Below are 17,148 nucleotides of genomic sequence, written 5' to 3'. Positions count from 1 at the left end.
TCTATCTATAATATTTACGAAGTTATACATTTTTGATCCGAAAAGGACCTAAATATTCCACAGTGCGTTGGCGCAGTTTGTAGTGACCCTGCTTTCTGCTCCGGGGGTTGTGGGTTTGATTCCCACCCCGAGTCTGGGTGTAATATATATGTGTATATATATTTATTTATATATGTATTATTTATAAGTATGATTATCGAAAAAAAATATCTATATACTATACCAGTCGGCTCTTACCTATAACAAGCATTAAGTTGCTTACTTTAGGAACAGACGACCGTGTGTGTATTGTGTAAATATTTATTTATTATTATTATTATTATTAATTAATAGCTGCAGCATAAAAATGTTTTGCTGCTTCAAAATACCACATAGCAGATATACCTCTAATAAGTCATTTAATCAACCATGTTATATTTTCGTTGGTCTAGTAACAGTTGATTGTAAACAAAGCAGAAATGTAATGACAATTTGACAGCAAGGCGAAGCCTATCATTGAGTGTAAACAATGAAAATACTCAAGAGTGATTTGATTGAAATTTATCTATTATATTTTTGTCCATTATACAGATAAATATTGAACCATTTTTGGCAAATGATTCATTTACAATAAAAAAAAAAAACTCAATCTAATTACAATATAAAATAACGATGTTTATAAATCAACGCAAAAGTTTTAATCAATACGTTTTTTTCTTCGGCAAGTATGCATGCATCTTTACACTCACATACTTGCCATCATTGCCTCTGCACAATACGGGTTGTGGGTGATTATGGTTACTTTCGATTACGTAAATTATTTTTCCTTCAGTTGTCGCGGTTAGTTTTGCCGGACACTTTTTAGGCTTTTGAGAGCAGTGCCAGCGCATCCCATTTTTTGAGTTCCGATACGTATGACCTCCGTAAATAAGCATTAAGCCCTTTCCACTTTTACTAGGTTGAACTTCTACGACGTCTGTAAACACATATAATGTAAAAAATAAATAAATGTACAGTGAATTTTTGATTACCATATGATATAGCAATGAAATAATATAATGTAATAAATAAAGTTTTTCAAGAAATATATCTATTTCTATTTGTGTTATAAATTATTAGAAAACATGTAAGAACCTAGGCATAATTCTATCTTGACGTGGGGATAGTGAAAATACTCAATATGTGGCCTAAAATATGTTTATTTGCAAAGTACCAAATTGGATACAGGAAAGATTTTTTATTGAGTATTCAATTATAAAAAATATATATTAAGGTTATTCGGAAAGTATGAACGCTTCAGACTTTTATAAACTTGCCATCGTTGGTTCTATACAACAAGGGAGGTGGGTGATTATGATTACTTTCAAAGACTTGAAGCAATTTTCCATCAGCTGTCGTGCTAAGTTTTGCTGGACATCCTTTAAACTTCTTTGAGCAGTACCAGCGTGTCCTACTGGTCATGTGCTTATATGTGTGTCCTTTGTAAATGAGCATTAAGCCCTTACCGCTTCTACTCGGCTGAATCTTTACATCGTCTAGAATTAAATTTAATAACATTAATGCAAAAATAAAATTAATTTTTGATTACTATCTGATATAGTAATGAAATAAAATAATACACAAATATTTTTTCTACGAAATTTATTTCAATTTAAACGAAAAGAAAGTTGACAATGTTCATACAAGAATAAATCTGTGCATGTGTGTGGTCATTGGCATTATCAGAAAAAAAATAATTAAACGTTGCACTAAGGCCATTTATTCTATATTTTATACAAAGACAAGTTATAGGTGTTGAGTAATTTAACAGTATCAAAGTTATATCAGTTGTGATAGGAGTCACAAATTTTAATGAAAAAAATAATTATTTAGTTACACGTTAAAATAAAAGTACGTGGATGACAAAGCTTAGCTCGATTCTTTTTTTAAATATTTCGTGTTTTTTGGAAATTTTATTTAAATAAGAATTACATACTGATGAAATATGAAAAATATTTTTCGATCTTACCGATATAATAATAATAAAAAATTAAACTGATTATTTAGATAAAAAAATACGAGTGCATTTAGAAAAAAAATGGGAAAAAATAATCTGTCTGGAAACATATGGATTCGAACCGGGGTCATCTCTTTTTTTTTTTACATCCACGGGCTTTTGAAACCCATGTCTTTTTTTATTCCTAAAACATGCTATTTTTTTTATCAAGGTTGATGTTATTCAACAACATCATTGCTTAACTTAGACTATCATAATGTCTCTTACAGATACGTGAGTCCACCGACCGGTTCTTATTGGAACGTATAAAATGCAAAATTTTTTTTGTGACTATTATTTATACAAGATTAATAAATTTAAAATTTTTTATTGTTTTTTTTTTGTTATTTTTTTTATTTCTTTTTATAAGAAATAAAAAAATAACAAATCCCCAATATATATATTAGGGTCTGCCCGATTTCCCAGCCGAGCTTATACATGATATAACTTTATACATGGTGGCGAAATTTACCTTCCTATTCCAATGATATTGGATCCATTTTTTCATTACCTGAAAACATGGGTAAAACGACATTTTCCAATGTATCCTACCTACATCGATTCATCGCCCCCTAAACCGCCCTGTATACTAAATTTCAAAAAAGAGAAGATCATTAGAGCCGTTTCCGAGATTCAGATTCCATAAAGTTCAAAAATGAAAATAAAAGTCGCAATAATCACTGTTTTTTTTTTAATTTTAAGCTATACGCATGATGATACTTACATGAGAATTATGCAAGTTTAAATTGTTCTACCATTAGATTGTCGTCTATTTACTTGAAACTAAAAGGTATTGTGGGTGGTTACCAATCTCTCGATAATATAGTATAGTAATCGTTTATCTAATAAATAAAACTTGGTCGGCAAACAAGCATATGGCTCACCTGGTGGTAAGCGATTACCGTTGCTTATAGACGTCTGTAACATCAGAAGCATCGCAGGAGCGTTGCCGACCCTATCCCCAATCCCCGCAAGAGCTCCAACCTGATATAATTATAGGCACGTTCGTATATTATCAATAGTATCAGTATATCACGTTATCAGAAATAATGTTCGTTAAATTCGTTGAGTTAACTACTGTTAGTATAATTTCGAATTTAAACATCCACACCTATTTTGAACGTTTATTTATTTATTTTTTATTAGTCCACAAAACGGACTACAATAGTTTAATATAGGCTTATAAAGTAAAGTACAAAGTGTAAAGTATGTTTGTACAATTGAGTCTACTAGATGTGGACATCACATGCATTACAAAAAAATAACCGAAACTAAATTCAAAACAGGTAACTTAACAATAGTGCAAAATCAAAAGTTAGGAATATAAAATACTAAAAAACACGCAGTTAAAAAAATAAAAGAAAAACAAATTAAACATATCAATATAACAAAAGGGAAAATTTATTACAATAGAAACCTAAAATACTGTAAAGCAATGTACAATTTAAACACGCAGCTCATTATACAGCTTTTTTTTAACTGTAGGTATACTATCACAGAAGATATCTATAATGTCTCTCTTTCCATTTGCGAAAAACTGCATTCTGTACAATGGACTATGTCTACCAAGATTACTTTTTACTCTGGGCAAACTAAATGTCTTACGGGTATGTAAGCGGCAACCTTTACGATGAACAAGCAATTTAAGGCGTTCAACCAATTCCGGTGCATCGATTAACTCCTTCAGAAGTTTAGACAGGAAAACAATATCCACGATCCGCCTACGGTCCTTTGAGTTACCATTTTATAGTAAGAAAGACGAGCTTCATATGTAAACAATTCTTTATACTTGAAGTCTCTGCAAGCTAGATGTAAAAGGAATCGCTTTTGGATTCTTTCAATTCTATCGGAATGAACTTGATAACCTGGGCTTCACACAAAACTAGAACATTCAAGTAGGCTACGGACAATACAGTTAAAAGCTAGTACGATAAATTGGAGTTATTGAACATTTTCATCTGTCTGTAAACTAGCCCCGATAACTTAGAAGCTTTGGTCGTTACGTTCTCAATATGTTTGCAAAAACTTAAAGTTGAATCTATTACAACGCTAAGATCCCTGATACAGTCATCTTCAGTAAGGTCTATATTGTTTATTTTGTACACGCAGTTAAACCGGTTTCTCTTCCTTGTGAATTGGGAAGTGAGTAGAAGCCGCATCGGAGTGACTCGCATTTCAATGACAGATGACTTGCAAATTATTTTAAGATTTTAATTTTATAAAAAAAACTGGTAGAAAGATAAGTGAAAGGATATATTAGTGAACTTTAATGTCGTTTCTTTGTATTTTCAGGTGAGTTAAAAATGTAATTCTTATAGTTTTTCGTAATATGGTAAAATTAAAAGTATGTTAAATAAAACTTTGTATTTTCAGCGAAACAATTTGTGTTTAACTGCGAAAATCCTTAACAATATATCTTATATATATATATATATATATATATATATATCTGTCTGTCTCATACCTGTATATATTTATATATACAGGTATGAGTGTACGCGTGTGTGTGTGTGACATATATATTATTTATGTAAATGATGAAGGGTTTTCCACAAAACTATAATGTCACAGTCATAACAGAGAACCGCGGAATAGATATCCTCTATTTTCGTCCATTACATCCATTCCATTTCCTCATGTAATAAATATTTTGTGTTAAAAATACAAAAAAATAGCAACTGGTCACAAGCTCAATGTTTAAGGTACAAAAACGGGTATTATTTCCATTATCCTTTTAAATGAAAAGTCACAGTTTAAAAAGTTTACCGTCGGATGTTCTAAACAATTCCGGAGGAGGGTGATTGTGGTAGCTTTCGATAACGTACAGCAGTTTCCCTTCGGCGGTTGTGCTAAGTTTCGCCATACATCCTCCTTCTCCTTTTTAGAACAGTACCATCGCGTTCTATTCGACTTATGTCCATAAGTATATCCTTTGTAAATAAGGTTTAATCCTACTCCTCGATTTGTTGGTATGAATTCTAGTACATCTGCGAATATTACAGTGATAATTAAAAAGTGCAACCAATATTCTTCTTATTTTAAACGTAGACTATAAGACTACACACATAACATACTAACTACGAAGACTTTGTGTAGTAGTATTTGTATTAATGTAAAATTTTCTTGCATGCAACGTTTTCAAACACCATAATTGACACTATTGATAATAATAATAATATACCTTATTGTACACCAAAAAATAGAACAAATTTTAAGATATAATGTACTTCATTTGATGTAGCTGTACAATCAAGCGGTCTTATTGCTAAGAAGCAATTTCTTCCAGATAACCTTATGATGAAAGGGAATTTTTAAGGGAAAGGGATATTGTTTAGCAGATGGGTATGTCGTATAGTAAATGTTTTATCTTCTATAATATAAAAATGAATCGCTGAATGTGTTGCTAAGCGCAAAACTCGAGAACGGTTGGACCGATTTCGCTAATTCTTTTTTTAAAATATTCCTTGAAGTACGAGGATGGTTCTTACGAAGAGAAAAATTCTAAAAAAAAAAAAAATATAAAATTAAAGAATCGACTGTTAGGCGATACGAAGTTCGCCGGGTCAGCTAGTTATTGATATAAGTAAGTATTATGTAATAGAAAGAAAATTAGAAAGAAATCGAAAAAATATATGTTCTCAAAGCAGTACACATTCTTTTTACAATCTCGTGCAAAATGCACCACTTGTGCGTCAATCCTGATCAGACGCAGAAGCTGTGTAAGCAGAGCGGTAGTTAATTTCATTTTCTACAAAAAATGGGATAAAATAACATGTCTGTCTCAAATGTCAACACTCAGTTGCGAATTACTATAATATTTTTTTTGGTGTCGCAGGGGAACCCATTTACGGGTGATATCCAGGACGCCCGGGTAGGCAGTCCTAGACCGTATGTCGGCTTCAGCACTTGGGGGTGCAATACCGACTAAACCCCTGCTGGAGCCTTCAGCCGCTTTAATTGGATGGTCCCGGATCTGCAGGCATCAGGATCCCTCAGCGACAGGCTGGCCTTCTTCCAGGCCAGACTTCTCCTCCATAGGGACTGTCCGGCTCACCTCTGAATAATCCCGACGACACCGTGTCTAGCAGTACCGGATTCCAATGAGAATTACTATACTAGCATAGAAAATTATAAGAACAAGTATATTTTATATAAGATTTTAAATCAACATAGTCATTTTTATTACTAAAACTATTTAAAAACGGGATTTTTACCTTTTTTTATTTTCATTTTGCAGAGCTCGATATTTCGACATTAACTACGAACGTCTTGTTCACGATACAAATGAAATGACGATGAAGATAAAAAAAACATGATAAATATTCCGTTTTGAAATCATTTTAGTAAGTGTATTTTCTGTGTTGTCTAAGCAATATTTATGTAATTTGTGTATTGCCGTAAAATCTATATGACGGTAATTGGTAGCCGCAAGCGCGTTGCTAACCCTAATCCTGATCCACTCTACGAGCTGGCTAGAGCGCCATCTTACTTACATCAGGAACACAATACCAATTGAAGGTAGTATGATTTAGTAACGATCGCTTCTAAGCATTTGCAGTATCAAAGATATATAAAATGAAATAAAAAACACTGAGTTTTTTACGTTTATTCTTAAAACAAATAACTAAGGAAAAAGAAGGTTAAATCTTTCATCGGAATTTCAAAATTTCGCCGGTAGGAGATCTGTATAATGTTGGAGGAGGATGGATATGATTGGGTTCAATAACATGCACCAAGACCCCATCAACGGTGGTGAGCAACCGAGCTTTACAACCGATCTTCTTCTTCGAGCAATACCATCTGGTTTTGTTAGTCATATTTGCGTAAGTATGTCCTTTGTAAATAAGGATCATACCCTTACCACGATTACTTGGCACAAGCTCCAGAATATCTAAAAATCATTGAAAATTTAAAATTATGTAGAGATAGATTAGTATGCGAAGCAGCTCAAACATTTATTAGCAATGCACTTAAACCCCTTAATCTATTTAATCAAGTAAAATAAGCGCCTTGTGCATTTTTACTTTATTCTATTTAAAAGCTGTTACTTTACTTTTTTAGTTCTGGTATTTTTTATTTGCGACAAAAAAAGTTACTTATAAAGCATTGTATTTTCGGAATGTATGATAAATAGTCTGAATAATATTACTTTGAAATTACGTTGTTTTTTAGAAAATGTTTAAATACCGTCATTGATAAGAAATAAAACTACAATGTGATATTGTATGAGCTTTATTTGAGCGACACTTCAAAAATAACGTTTCGAAACCCAGGCTACTCTGTTGGTTGGGTTTCGTAACTCTAAGCCATTTATTCAAATTTTTTAAATTTATTTAAGATTTCACTTAATGAAACGAACTTCAATACAATTTAGGTCGTGGATGATTGTGCTCAGACACTAAATTTACGAACAAACTACCCTTATTAGTATCATGAATTTTGAAAAAATTACATGAAATAATTTCTTTAGTTTTTTTGGTATATTTTAAAATAATAAAATAACATTTATAATGAATTAATAAATGACAAATAGACACCAGTATCGGGTCGTCTCCATTGTATATGTGATATTGGCGATATTATATGTGCTCAAATAAAATCAAAATATGTGTAACAAGGTTCCACAACCACCTTGGAACTTAAGAAGCCGACCGATGGCGGGATAACCATCCAACTGCTGGCTTTGAAATACACAGGCCGAAGACGGGCAGCAGCGTCTTCGGTGCGACAAAGCCAGTACTGCGGTCACTAACTCGCCTGCCCAGCGTGGTGACTATGGGCAAAACACGTGAGTTCACGTTATTTTTGGCGAAAACTTGTGGAGGCCTATGTCCAGCAGTGGACTGTATAGGCTGTAATGAATATGTGCTCATTTGACAACAACGAAAGCCAATTAAAAAAAAGGTAAAAAGATTATACGTTCAAATTTTGGTCTATGGCCAATCTAGCCATTTTTGGCCTTTCTAGAGGGTGAGATATACAAAATAGGTTTTATGTTGTCGTTGTATATATCGCATACAGGTTATATTACGTGTTCAGATCGACTACAGTAAAACTAAAGAGTTCCAGGCGATTCAATTGATTCGAGTCCCTAGCCAGCGCGGAAAAAGATTGCACGAATGGGCGTACTTCTGGTGCTAACGCTCTGCCAGAAGCGGATGATTAATAATACATTTGAGACTCTCGTACATATAAATATAATTTATTCTTCTTTCAATAAATATAATTTATCGAGAATTGTCTAATTATACATGAATTCTTTTTAAAAGTACGGGTTCGTCACAGTAGCTTAATAGTAATAGCTTAATAATAAAAACCTAATAATAATAATATTTTTTTCTAAACCATAAAAGAGTTCTTGCTACCATCGACATTCCTGCTCTAATCGAGCCTGTTGGAGTTAGTCGCAAAAATGACAAGGGGTCAGATTACTAATTTAAATTTAGAGGCAAGTAAAACACAAAAAAAAATGAACCTTATAAGACTCAAAATATTCTTTTAATTTTGTCTTGGTGTAGGCTCTGGAGGCTGAATTTATTATTTTACAACCATGAAGTCACCCTACACTTGGTAAACGCGGACAAAACTACCAAGTGTAGGCTGAATTTATAGTTTTCAATCAATAAGTTCAGCCTCTTGAGCCTACTTTGGATATCCTTCAAAATTGAAAAACTAATTTCAGCCTCCTTATCGTCATATAGGTTATTGAGGCTCAAAATATATTTTTTTTTTTTAATTTTGTAACGGATACATTTTGTGAACTTTGCCGAACTTATCTCTGTACAATGTGGGAGGGAAGTGGTTGTGGTACGATTCGACAACTTTAACCAATTGCCCTTCATCTGTTGTATGCAGCCTCGCCTTACACCCTTTCAACTTTTTTGAACAATACCAGCGCCTTTTATTGAGGTTATGTGAATATGTGTTTCCATTGTATATAAGAGTGATTCCTTTCCCACGGTTACTTGGTGCAAATTCGAGAACATCTGTAAATTTTATCATTATTTATTAATCGATATTTATATTTTAAAAACGTTTATAATATAAATTAAGTATTTAACATTTCAATTACAACAACTACAATAACTAGTGGAATTTGTTCAATGCCTTGATTGCGATATTATCTAATATGGCTTTTTAATATTGACGAACTAAATGATAAAAACCACGAAAATACGTGATAACGTAAATAAAAGGATAGGGGTTCCAAAACAAGAAATTAAGGACAGCTATACTTAAATAATTAATTTACATTCCATGTTTATTTATCCGTCATATTTATATCGTACTTTATATCTGAAAATAAAATAAAACTTCACTCAACTTATACAGGGTGGCCCGTTTACAGTGGTCCAAAAATTTTTTTCAGCTTGAGAGCATCATTAGTGATCATTTAAAACAAACTTTAGTTAGGCGAAAACTTATGGTTTAGAAATTATGATTTTTTTAAAAAATAATCCGAAGTTTCAATATTTTTGACACAAAACCACTCTGTTATGAAAACTACTGGACCGAATTGGATGAAATTTGGTATAGGTATAGCGTAATAACCTACCTATCGCGCTATAGGCTCATGTAGTGTAAGTAATTAGACTGCATTTTTTTATTTCACTTTTTCTGTAGTTTTTTTTAACTTTTCGGCAAAACATTGACTTTCGAAAAAATCCTGTGAAAAAAAAATGTACCACCAAGGTTTTGCTGGTACTGCTAAAAAGTACCTTAACATAGGGTTATTCTTTACACAAAAAATTATAGTTGTCCTTCGATTGTAACATCTTCAAAAATAACATCATGTACATTAACACATGAAAATCGAGAAATTACGAAATTTACCATAGTTTTAATTTAAACCTATCCGTTCGTAATTTTTCAAAAATAACATTATTTGAACTCCAAGTGGTCTTCATTCATCGGTGATACTGATGTGAAACATCTCACAAGTATACAAAACAGTGTCATAAAAAAGCAGGTAAAGCGGGCCGGTATTGGACTACAGAGAACGTTAATTATGTCGTGCGTTTGTTAAAAAGAGATAGACGCTACCCTATTGTTATTAAGCACGTACGATCTTCAGTTGTCGTTTGTCGCTTGCGCTCACTGCAGTTATTCTATTTAGTTTGTTGTATTTTAACGTTTTGGCTTCGTTTATTGACTTGTATCTGATCGCTCATCTGACTACTTGGCTTACGTGAACTGGACTACTGATTGTGCTCTTGATTTGGACATTTTGTTGACAATGGATGGAAATCGTTCCAGACGTGCACCCTACTCACCGCGTGAATACGCGATGATGCATTATTTTTATGGTGTCGCACAAGGCGTCGCGCGAGAAGCGGCCAGGCTTTATCGGCAATTTGCTGAACGCCAGCCAGGTCCGGCTGTGCAGCGGTTTCCGGACCATCGCGTTTTCGTGAGGCTGCATAGTTCTTTCCTAGAAGGAGTTATCCCTGGCTTCCGTGGTCGTGAACCTGGACGCGTAAATAGAGATGATGAAGATGTTATCCTGGAGGAGTTGCGTCGTGATCCAACTACAAGCCAAAGACAACTGGCAAGGCGTACGGGTATACCCAGGATTAGAATTCATAGAACTATTCGAGCTAACCAACTTCATCCCTACCATTATCAAAAAGTTCAAGCTTTGAAACCAGAAGATTATCCTAGAAGAATGGAATTCTGTAGAGAAATGTTGAGGAGAGATCGGGAGGACCCAAATTTTTTTGATAGCGTTTTGTGGACCGACGAAAGTCGGTTTGAGCGAGTTGGATTATTTAATACGCATAACACGCATTATTATGCAGTGACCAATCCCAATTTAGTAAGAGAGTCAAATTTCCAGGAACGCTATAGCGTTAATTTGTGGAGCGGAATTGTCAATAAAGAGTTTGTGGGCCCGTTCGAGTTACCGTCAAGGTTGAATACTGACATTTATTTAAATTTCATTCAAAATGAATTACCCGGTCTGTTGAGACACCTGCCAGATAATTTAAGGGAGCGCATGTGGCTACAACACGATGGAGCTACCTGCCACTTTGCTCTGCGGGTAAGAAACCATTTAAATGCTACGTATACGCAGAGGTGGATCGGTCGCGGTGGTACCATCCACTGGCCAGCCCGTTCACCCGACTTGAACCCCGTAGATTTTTTTATTTGGGGATATTTTAAGGAGATTGTGTACGCACGGGAGAGCATATCAGAGCGAGATGTAAGAAGAAAAATTCAAGTGGCTATAACAGCCATTAAACAAAACCGGCAGCCATTTAATAGGCTGCGAAGAAATTTTTTACGCAGATGCAGATTATGTTTAGCGCAAGGCGGACGACATTTCGAAAACCTTTTGTAAAAAATAAACAATATGTTAATTATTTTGTTGTTTTATTAATTCTCCAAACTTTTTATTAAGATTTAAACTAAAAACTAAATAACAACAAAAAACTCAATAAATTGACATTACAATAAAGTTAAGTTATCTTAGCTGGCAGGTTAACATTTTATAGCCATGTGAATACTGATTTGTAACTATTTTTATCCCAATGAATGATTATCTAATTAATAATTGGCCGTTTCAAATGATTACAATTATGGTAAATTTCGTAATTTCTCGATTTTCATGTGTTAATGTACATGATGTTATTTTTGAAGATGTTACAATCGAAGGACAACTATAATTTTTTGTGTAAAGAATAACCCTATGTTAAGGTACTTTTTAGCAGTACCAGCAAAACCTTGGTGGTACATTTTTTTTTCACAGGATTTTTTCGAAAGTCAATGTTTTGCCGAAAAGTTAAAAAAAAACTACAGAAAAAGTGAAATAAAAAAATGCAGTCTAATTATTTACACTACATGAGCCTATAGCGCGATAGGTAGGTTATTACGCTATACCTATACCAAATTTCATTCAATTCGGTCCAGTAGTTTTCATAACAGAGTGGTTTTGTGTCAAAAATATTGAAACTTCGGATTATTTTTTAAAAAAATCATAATTTCTAAACCATAAGTTTTCGCCTAACTAAAGTTTGTTTTAAATGATCGCTCATGATGCTCTCAAGCTGAAAAAAATTTTTGGACCACTGTAAACGGGCCACCCTGTATAAACTAAGTTTATTTTAGTCTAATCTAATTTTAAACCAAATTAAAAAAGACAACCCTAAATGTTATTTACAACTTATAGATTTTTCCATCTTTCGTCCTATACAACGTTGGTGGCGGATGGTTATGATGAGCTTCAGTTACTTTCACCAAGACCCCATCACTCGTAGTGATTAGTCGAGCCTTACACCCAGCCAATTTCTTAGAACAGTACCATCTAGTTTTTTGCGTCATATGGGCGTATGTGTAGCCTTTGTATAAAAGTATGACACCTTTTCCACGGTTACTTGGCAGGAATACCAATTCATCTAGAAAAAGCAATGAAATTATAATTTTATACTGAAAACGTAAATATTTGTATAAAGCGAAATATTATTTTTACTGTGTGACTAGTTTTCAGATCCAGTCTATTAAATGTACAGGTGAAAGAAGTATAATGGCTACTTTGATGATTTTTCGTTCCAGGTTACTTCAATAGTGAGCACGCAAAGCTCTGTATTGCTGCCCGTTTCTTGGATAGAGTTTATTAACTCATGATAAAGAAGATACTTAACAAAATTAATTTGTAAAATGAGGATTCGAAGATGCTTTTGAAGCCTATTTGAATAAAATGTTTTTAATCTGATTTTTGTAAATATACAGTGATCTACCACTGTAAATATCAAAACAATTACAAATAAATAATTAATAAGCTCAGCTGTAAATATTAAAAGCGAGGTGATTTTGATTTCTTGATAGAATATAACACCAGGAGCATCACAAACGCGTTGTCGCCTCTATCACTAACCCTCCCCAGGAACTCTAGCTGGAGAAGTAAGGTACTGATGGGTAAACAGGATCACAACACTACTTGACAGTAATATTATTAAACTGTGAATGCTTACAATTATTTGCAGTATCAAAGATATATAAATTGAAATTAAAAACAAGGATTTTCTTACGTTTATTCATAAAGCAAATAAGTAAAAGAAGGTGAAATTATTCATCGGAATTTAAAAACTTCTCCAGTGGGAGACCTGTACAATATTGGAGGAGGATGATTATGATTGGGTTCAGTGACATACACCAAGGCTCCATCAATGGTGGTGAGCAACCGTGCTCTGCAACCGGCACTCCTCTTCGAGCAATACCACCTGGTTTTGCGGGTCATATCCGTATTTGTGTAAGTATATCCTTTGTAAATAAGGGTCATACCGTTACCACGAGCACTAGGCACAAATTCCAGAATATCTAAAAATCATTAAAAACTTAGATTATCAATTTACAATTTTCATTTATGTAGAGATAGATTAGTTCTTCAATTTACGTTCATTGCTTACATACTTTATTAGTTTATTATAGAATATATATTGTATTTTTATTCTTCTTTTTATTTATTTATGTATTTTCTATAAGTATTAGAATGTAGATATTTGTATGTAAGTTTATTATACATCTACACCACCTATCCAAATTACTATGCTTTTTTGGTCCTGGTATTTTTTATTTGCGACAGAAAAAAGTTACTTATAAAGCATTGCATTTTCGGAATGTATGAAAAATAGTCTGAATAATATTACTTTAAAATTACGTTGCTTTTCAGAAAATATGTTTAAATACCGTCATTGATAAGAAATAAAACTACAATGTCATATTGTATGAGTTTTATTTCATTTAAAAACAAAAATAAAAAACCAAACACACTCCTATTTTTAAAGAAAAAACGGCAATATTACTGCGTATTGAGTCTAAATTATCGACATTAACTTTTCTTATTTACACTCATTATTAATGAATTATTACATTTTTGTTACTTTAAGCCATTTTATATAATTATTTAAGATATTTAAGATTTTTCACTTTATGATATGAACGGTACCGTCGCTACTTCTATACAATCTAGGTCGTGGGTGATTGTGCTGACACTAAATCTATAAGCAAACTACCCTCTTTAGTTGTTTTAAGCTTCGCCTTACTTTTTCGTTTGGAGCAATACCAAAGTGTTTTAGAATTAACGTACGCGTATGTATGTCCATTGTAAATTAGCATGGTTCTATTCCCACGCATATTTGGCACAAATTCAAGCTCATTTGAAACTGTAATACAACGAATACTTAATATATATTATAAGACTAATATTTATATAATTACACACGGAATTTTGGAAAAGAACACAAAGGAATTTCTTTAAACTTTTTATTTATTTATTGCAAAACATTGTATCTTAGACAGATAAATTAACACAAAAATAAGGGTGTCATCAATTTTGTAAGATTAATCACTGAATATTACTGAACGCTTATAGACAAAGCGATACGGTTATGGATTAACCATAAATCACTTATTTCTCTCGTTTAAATCGCATATGTTCAACGTCGTCGAACACACTACAATACTGCAATACCGTGAAACCAACAGTGTCAAGAAGGTCGTAAGTACACACTGACAACACACTGACTACGAATTTAATTACTTTACCTCTTCTTATGGTCAATTAGTAATGAAACCTTTTTGTTTATAAATGTATGGGCTAAAAACACACTTTCGCGGTATTGTTTCTTTAAAAGTTATTGACAAAACTGAGAAAATTATGATTGTGTTTGCAGGCAAACGAAAAAAAAAAACGACTTCAATCATATCGACAAGTAATAAACGTAGGTAGACGAAAAAATAGTCAAGTAAATACGGATTATCAAAGATTACTCCAAAAGCTGTAATCAGATCTCGATAAAATTTAAATGTGACCGACCACATGATAAACATCGGCTTTTAATTAAATTAAAAATCATCAAAATCAGTACACCTAGTAAAAATTTATGCGGATTTTCGAGTTTCCCTCGATTGCTCTGGAATCCCATCGTCAAATCCTAGTATCCTTATGATGGTACCACACCGGGGATATCTTCTGTCCAACAAAAAAAGAATTATCAAAATCGGTTCATAAACGACGAACGAACGATATATATACGGTTGAATTGAGTAACCTCCTCCTTTTTTGAAGTCGGTTAAAAATGCTTCTTAAACCATAAATTTAAGTCTAGTAAAATCTTGTAACTGGTAACATGTGGTGCTGGTAATTTCGTATACACCTTCTTAATGTTGAAAAAAATAAATTTTCCTCTACCCTCCTTTAAAATGTCAAATTGATTTTTGATTTTTTAATGTCTTTATTAAATCATGTAAGTTGATAAATTGTTTAACAAAAGCTAAGTTATTGTTAACATCATCTTTACAATACATTTTTAGGTCAACACACCTTTACAAAGATACACGTTGAAACACGAAAAAGTAGATAATTATAACATGTTTACACAAAAACACTTCACATGTATACAGTATAGTACCTAATCGTATGAGCGGTTAGTAAATCGTGGCACATTTTTAAAAATTTTAAAATTTAAACTTAACACTTATTACACTTAGACAAAGATAATAAAAAATAAAAAATAATGATTTACAAATGTGCACTTATTTGCTTACAATTTTATATTTCACAATTACAATAGAAACAAAAATAAATCAATGTAGGTATGTAGAAATATTTACTGAGCTACGAGTACATAGCTGAGCTACAGAGCGACATACGCAACGCAAGCCGGTCGCTTGTTTATTCATTTGGTTGTAATTTATTATATTTTGACTCTGGTATGCTACACTAAACAGGAGCAGCGTATGTTAAGCATGGTCTTACCAATATTGAGTAAATTTTCAACTTTGGATGAGCTAATTTTCGTCTTTATGTTAAAAAGACGATGCTCATATTCAATATGGGCCGTAGTGCATTTATAGCCTTGACACCTTTAAGAAACAGATTATCGGCATTTTTACCCCAGTTAATTTTGTCATCAATTATTGTACCAAGATATTTGACTTGACGACTCCAAGGGATGATATGATCTTTTTTTTTTTGTCAAATTAAAACTTTCTTAGTTTGAGCTAACGATGCACGTATGATTTAAAAATTACACAATTGTAACTTTGATTCTAAAACCTTCTGACGTCCAAAAAGGAGGAGGTTCTCAATTCGATTGTATTTTTTTATATATGTTACTTCAGAACTTTTGACTGGGTGGACCGATTTTGATAAAAAAAAAAAAAATTGAAAGATGGTGCGTGTCATTTGGTCCCATTTAAATTTATTTGAAATCTAACAACTACTTTTCGAGTTATATCTAATAATGCGTTTACTTGACTATTTTTTCGTCGACCTACGTTGTATTACTTGTCGATGTAATTGAAGTCGGTTTTTTTTTCGTTTGTGAGCAAACACAATTATTTGGAAGTTAAATAGATATAATGATTTTGGCAAGAAAGCCATGTATCTTATTCTGGATTTAATTGAAAAGTCAGCATTGAATTTTTTCAATTACATTTTTTGATTAAGATTTTTTTTCTTGTATAATTCAGTAAGTCAATATAATCAATCTTTTATTTATTCTTTTTGAAAACATTGGCGACCTTATCTCTGTACAATGTGGGAGATGGGTGGTTGTGGTTGTGTGTTTCGACAACTTCAACCGATTCCCCGTCATCTGTTATTTTCAGCCTCGCCTTACACCCTTTCGCTATTTTAGAACAGAGCCAGCGCTTTCGATTGTGACCGTGACCGTAACGTGAATATGTGTATCCCTTGTATATAAGAATGTTTTCTTTCCCGCGGTTACTTGTTACAAATTCGAGAACATCTGTAAATTTTATTTATTAATCGAAATTTATATAAAAAGGTTTGTAACATAAAATGTTTATAGATTAATATGTTATTTACATTCCAATTACAACAACTAAAATTACCATTGATATTAAACATTAGCTAATTGATCGAGCTTGTTTTAACACGTTCACTGCGATACTATTTTTGATGGACTTTCAGCCAGTGCGAATGAGAGCTTTTCGGCCTCACAAAATATTGTTTCTAAAAAACATCTTAAATATAGCTCAAAATTGAAAATATTTGCTTGAAACTTTACCATTATAAACTTAAATAGTTTTTCAAGTTAAATCTAGCTTCGTCCGCAGTTGTGACATTTCGGTATTAAATAAATGAAAAAATAGTTATGTCATCGGTTCTG

At 32.7% G+C, this 17,148-nt stretch overlaps 2 protein-coding genes across 2 annotated transcripts in view; one reads left to right on the top strand and one right to left on the bottom strand.

Moving 5' to 3' along the window:
* Nucleotides 1-17,148, top strand: part of LOC123658064 — a 518,186-nt gene that overhangs the window by 405,677 nt on the left and 95,361 nt on the right. The window lies entirely within an intron of this gene.
* On the bottom strand, nucleotides 526-4,997 carry LOC123658065. The gene is made up of 3 exons (XM_045593549.1): nucleotides 4,781-4,997; nucleotides 1,341-1,514; nucleotides 526-955 (listed from the first exon to the last, which is right to left on the bottom strand). The coding sequence occupies exons 1-3, from the start codon at nucleotides 4,875-4,877 to the stop codon at nucleotides 681-683; spliced, it is 546 nt and encodes a 181-aa protein (XP_045449505.1). The 5' UTR covers nucleotides 4,878-4,997; the 3' UTR covers nucleotides 526-680.

Source organism: Melitaea cinxia, chromosome 11 (assembly GCF_905220565.1).
Source record: "Melitaea cinxia chromosome 11, ilMelCinx1.1, whole genome shotgun sequence".
In the NCBI taxonomy this organism is placed as follows: Eukaryota; Metazoa; Arthropoda; class Insecta; order Lepidoptera; family Nymphalidae; genus Melitaea; species Melitaea cinxia.
This window is presented reverse-complemented; position numbering and strand designations above follow the sequence as displayed.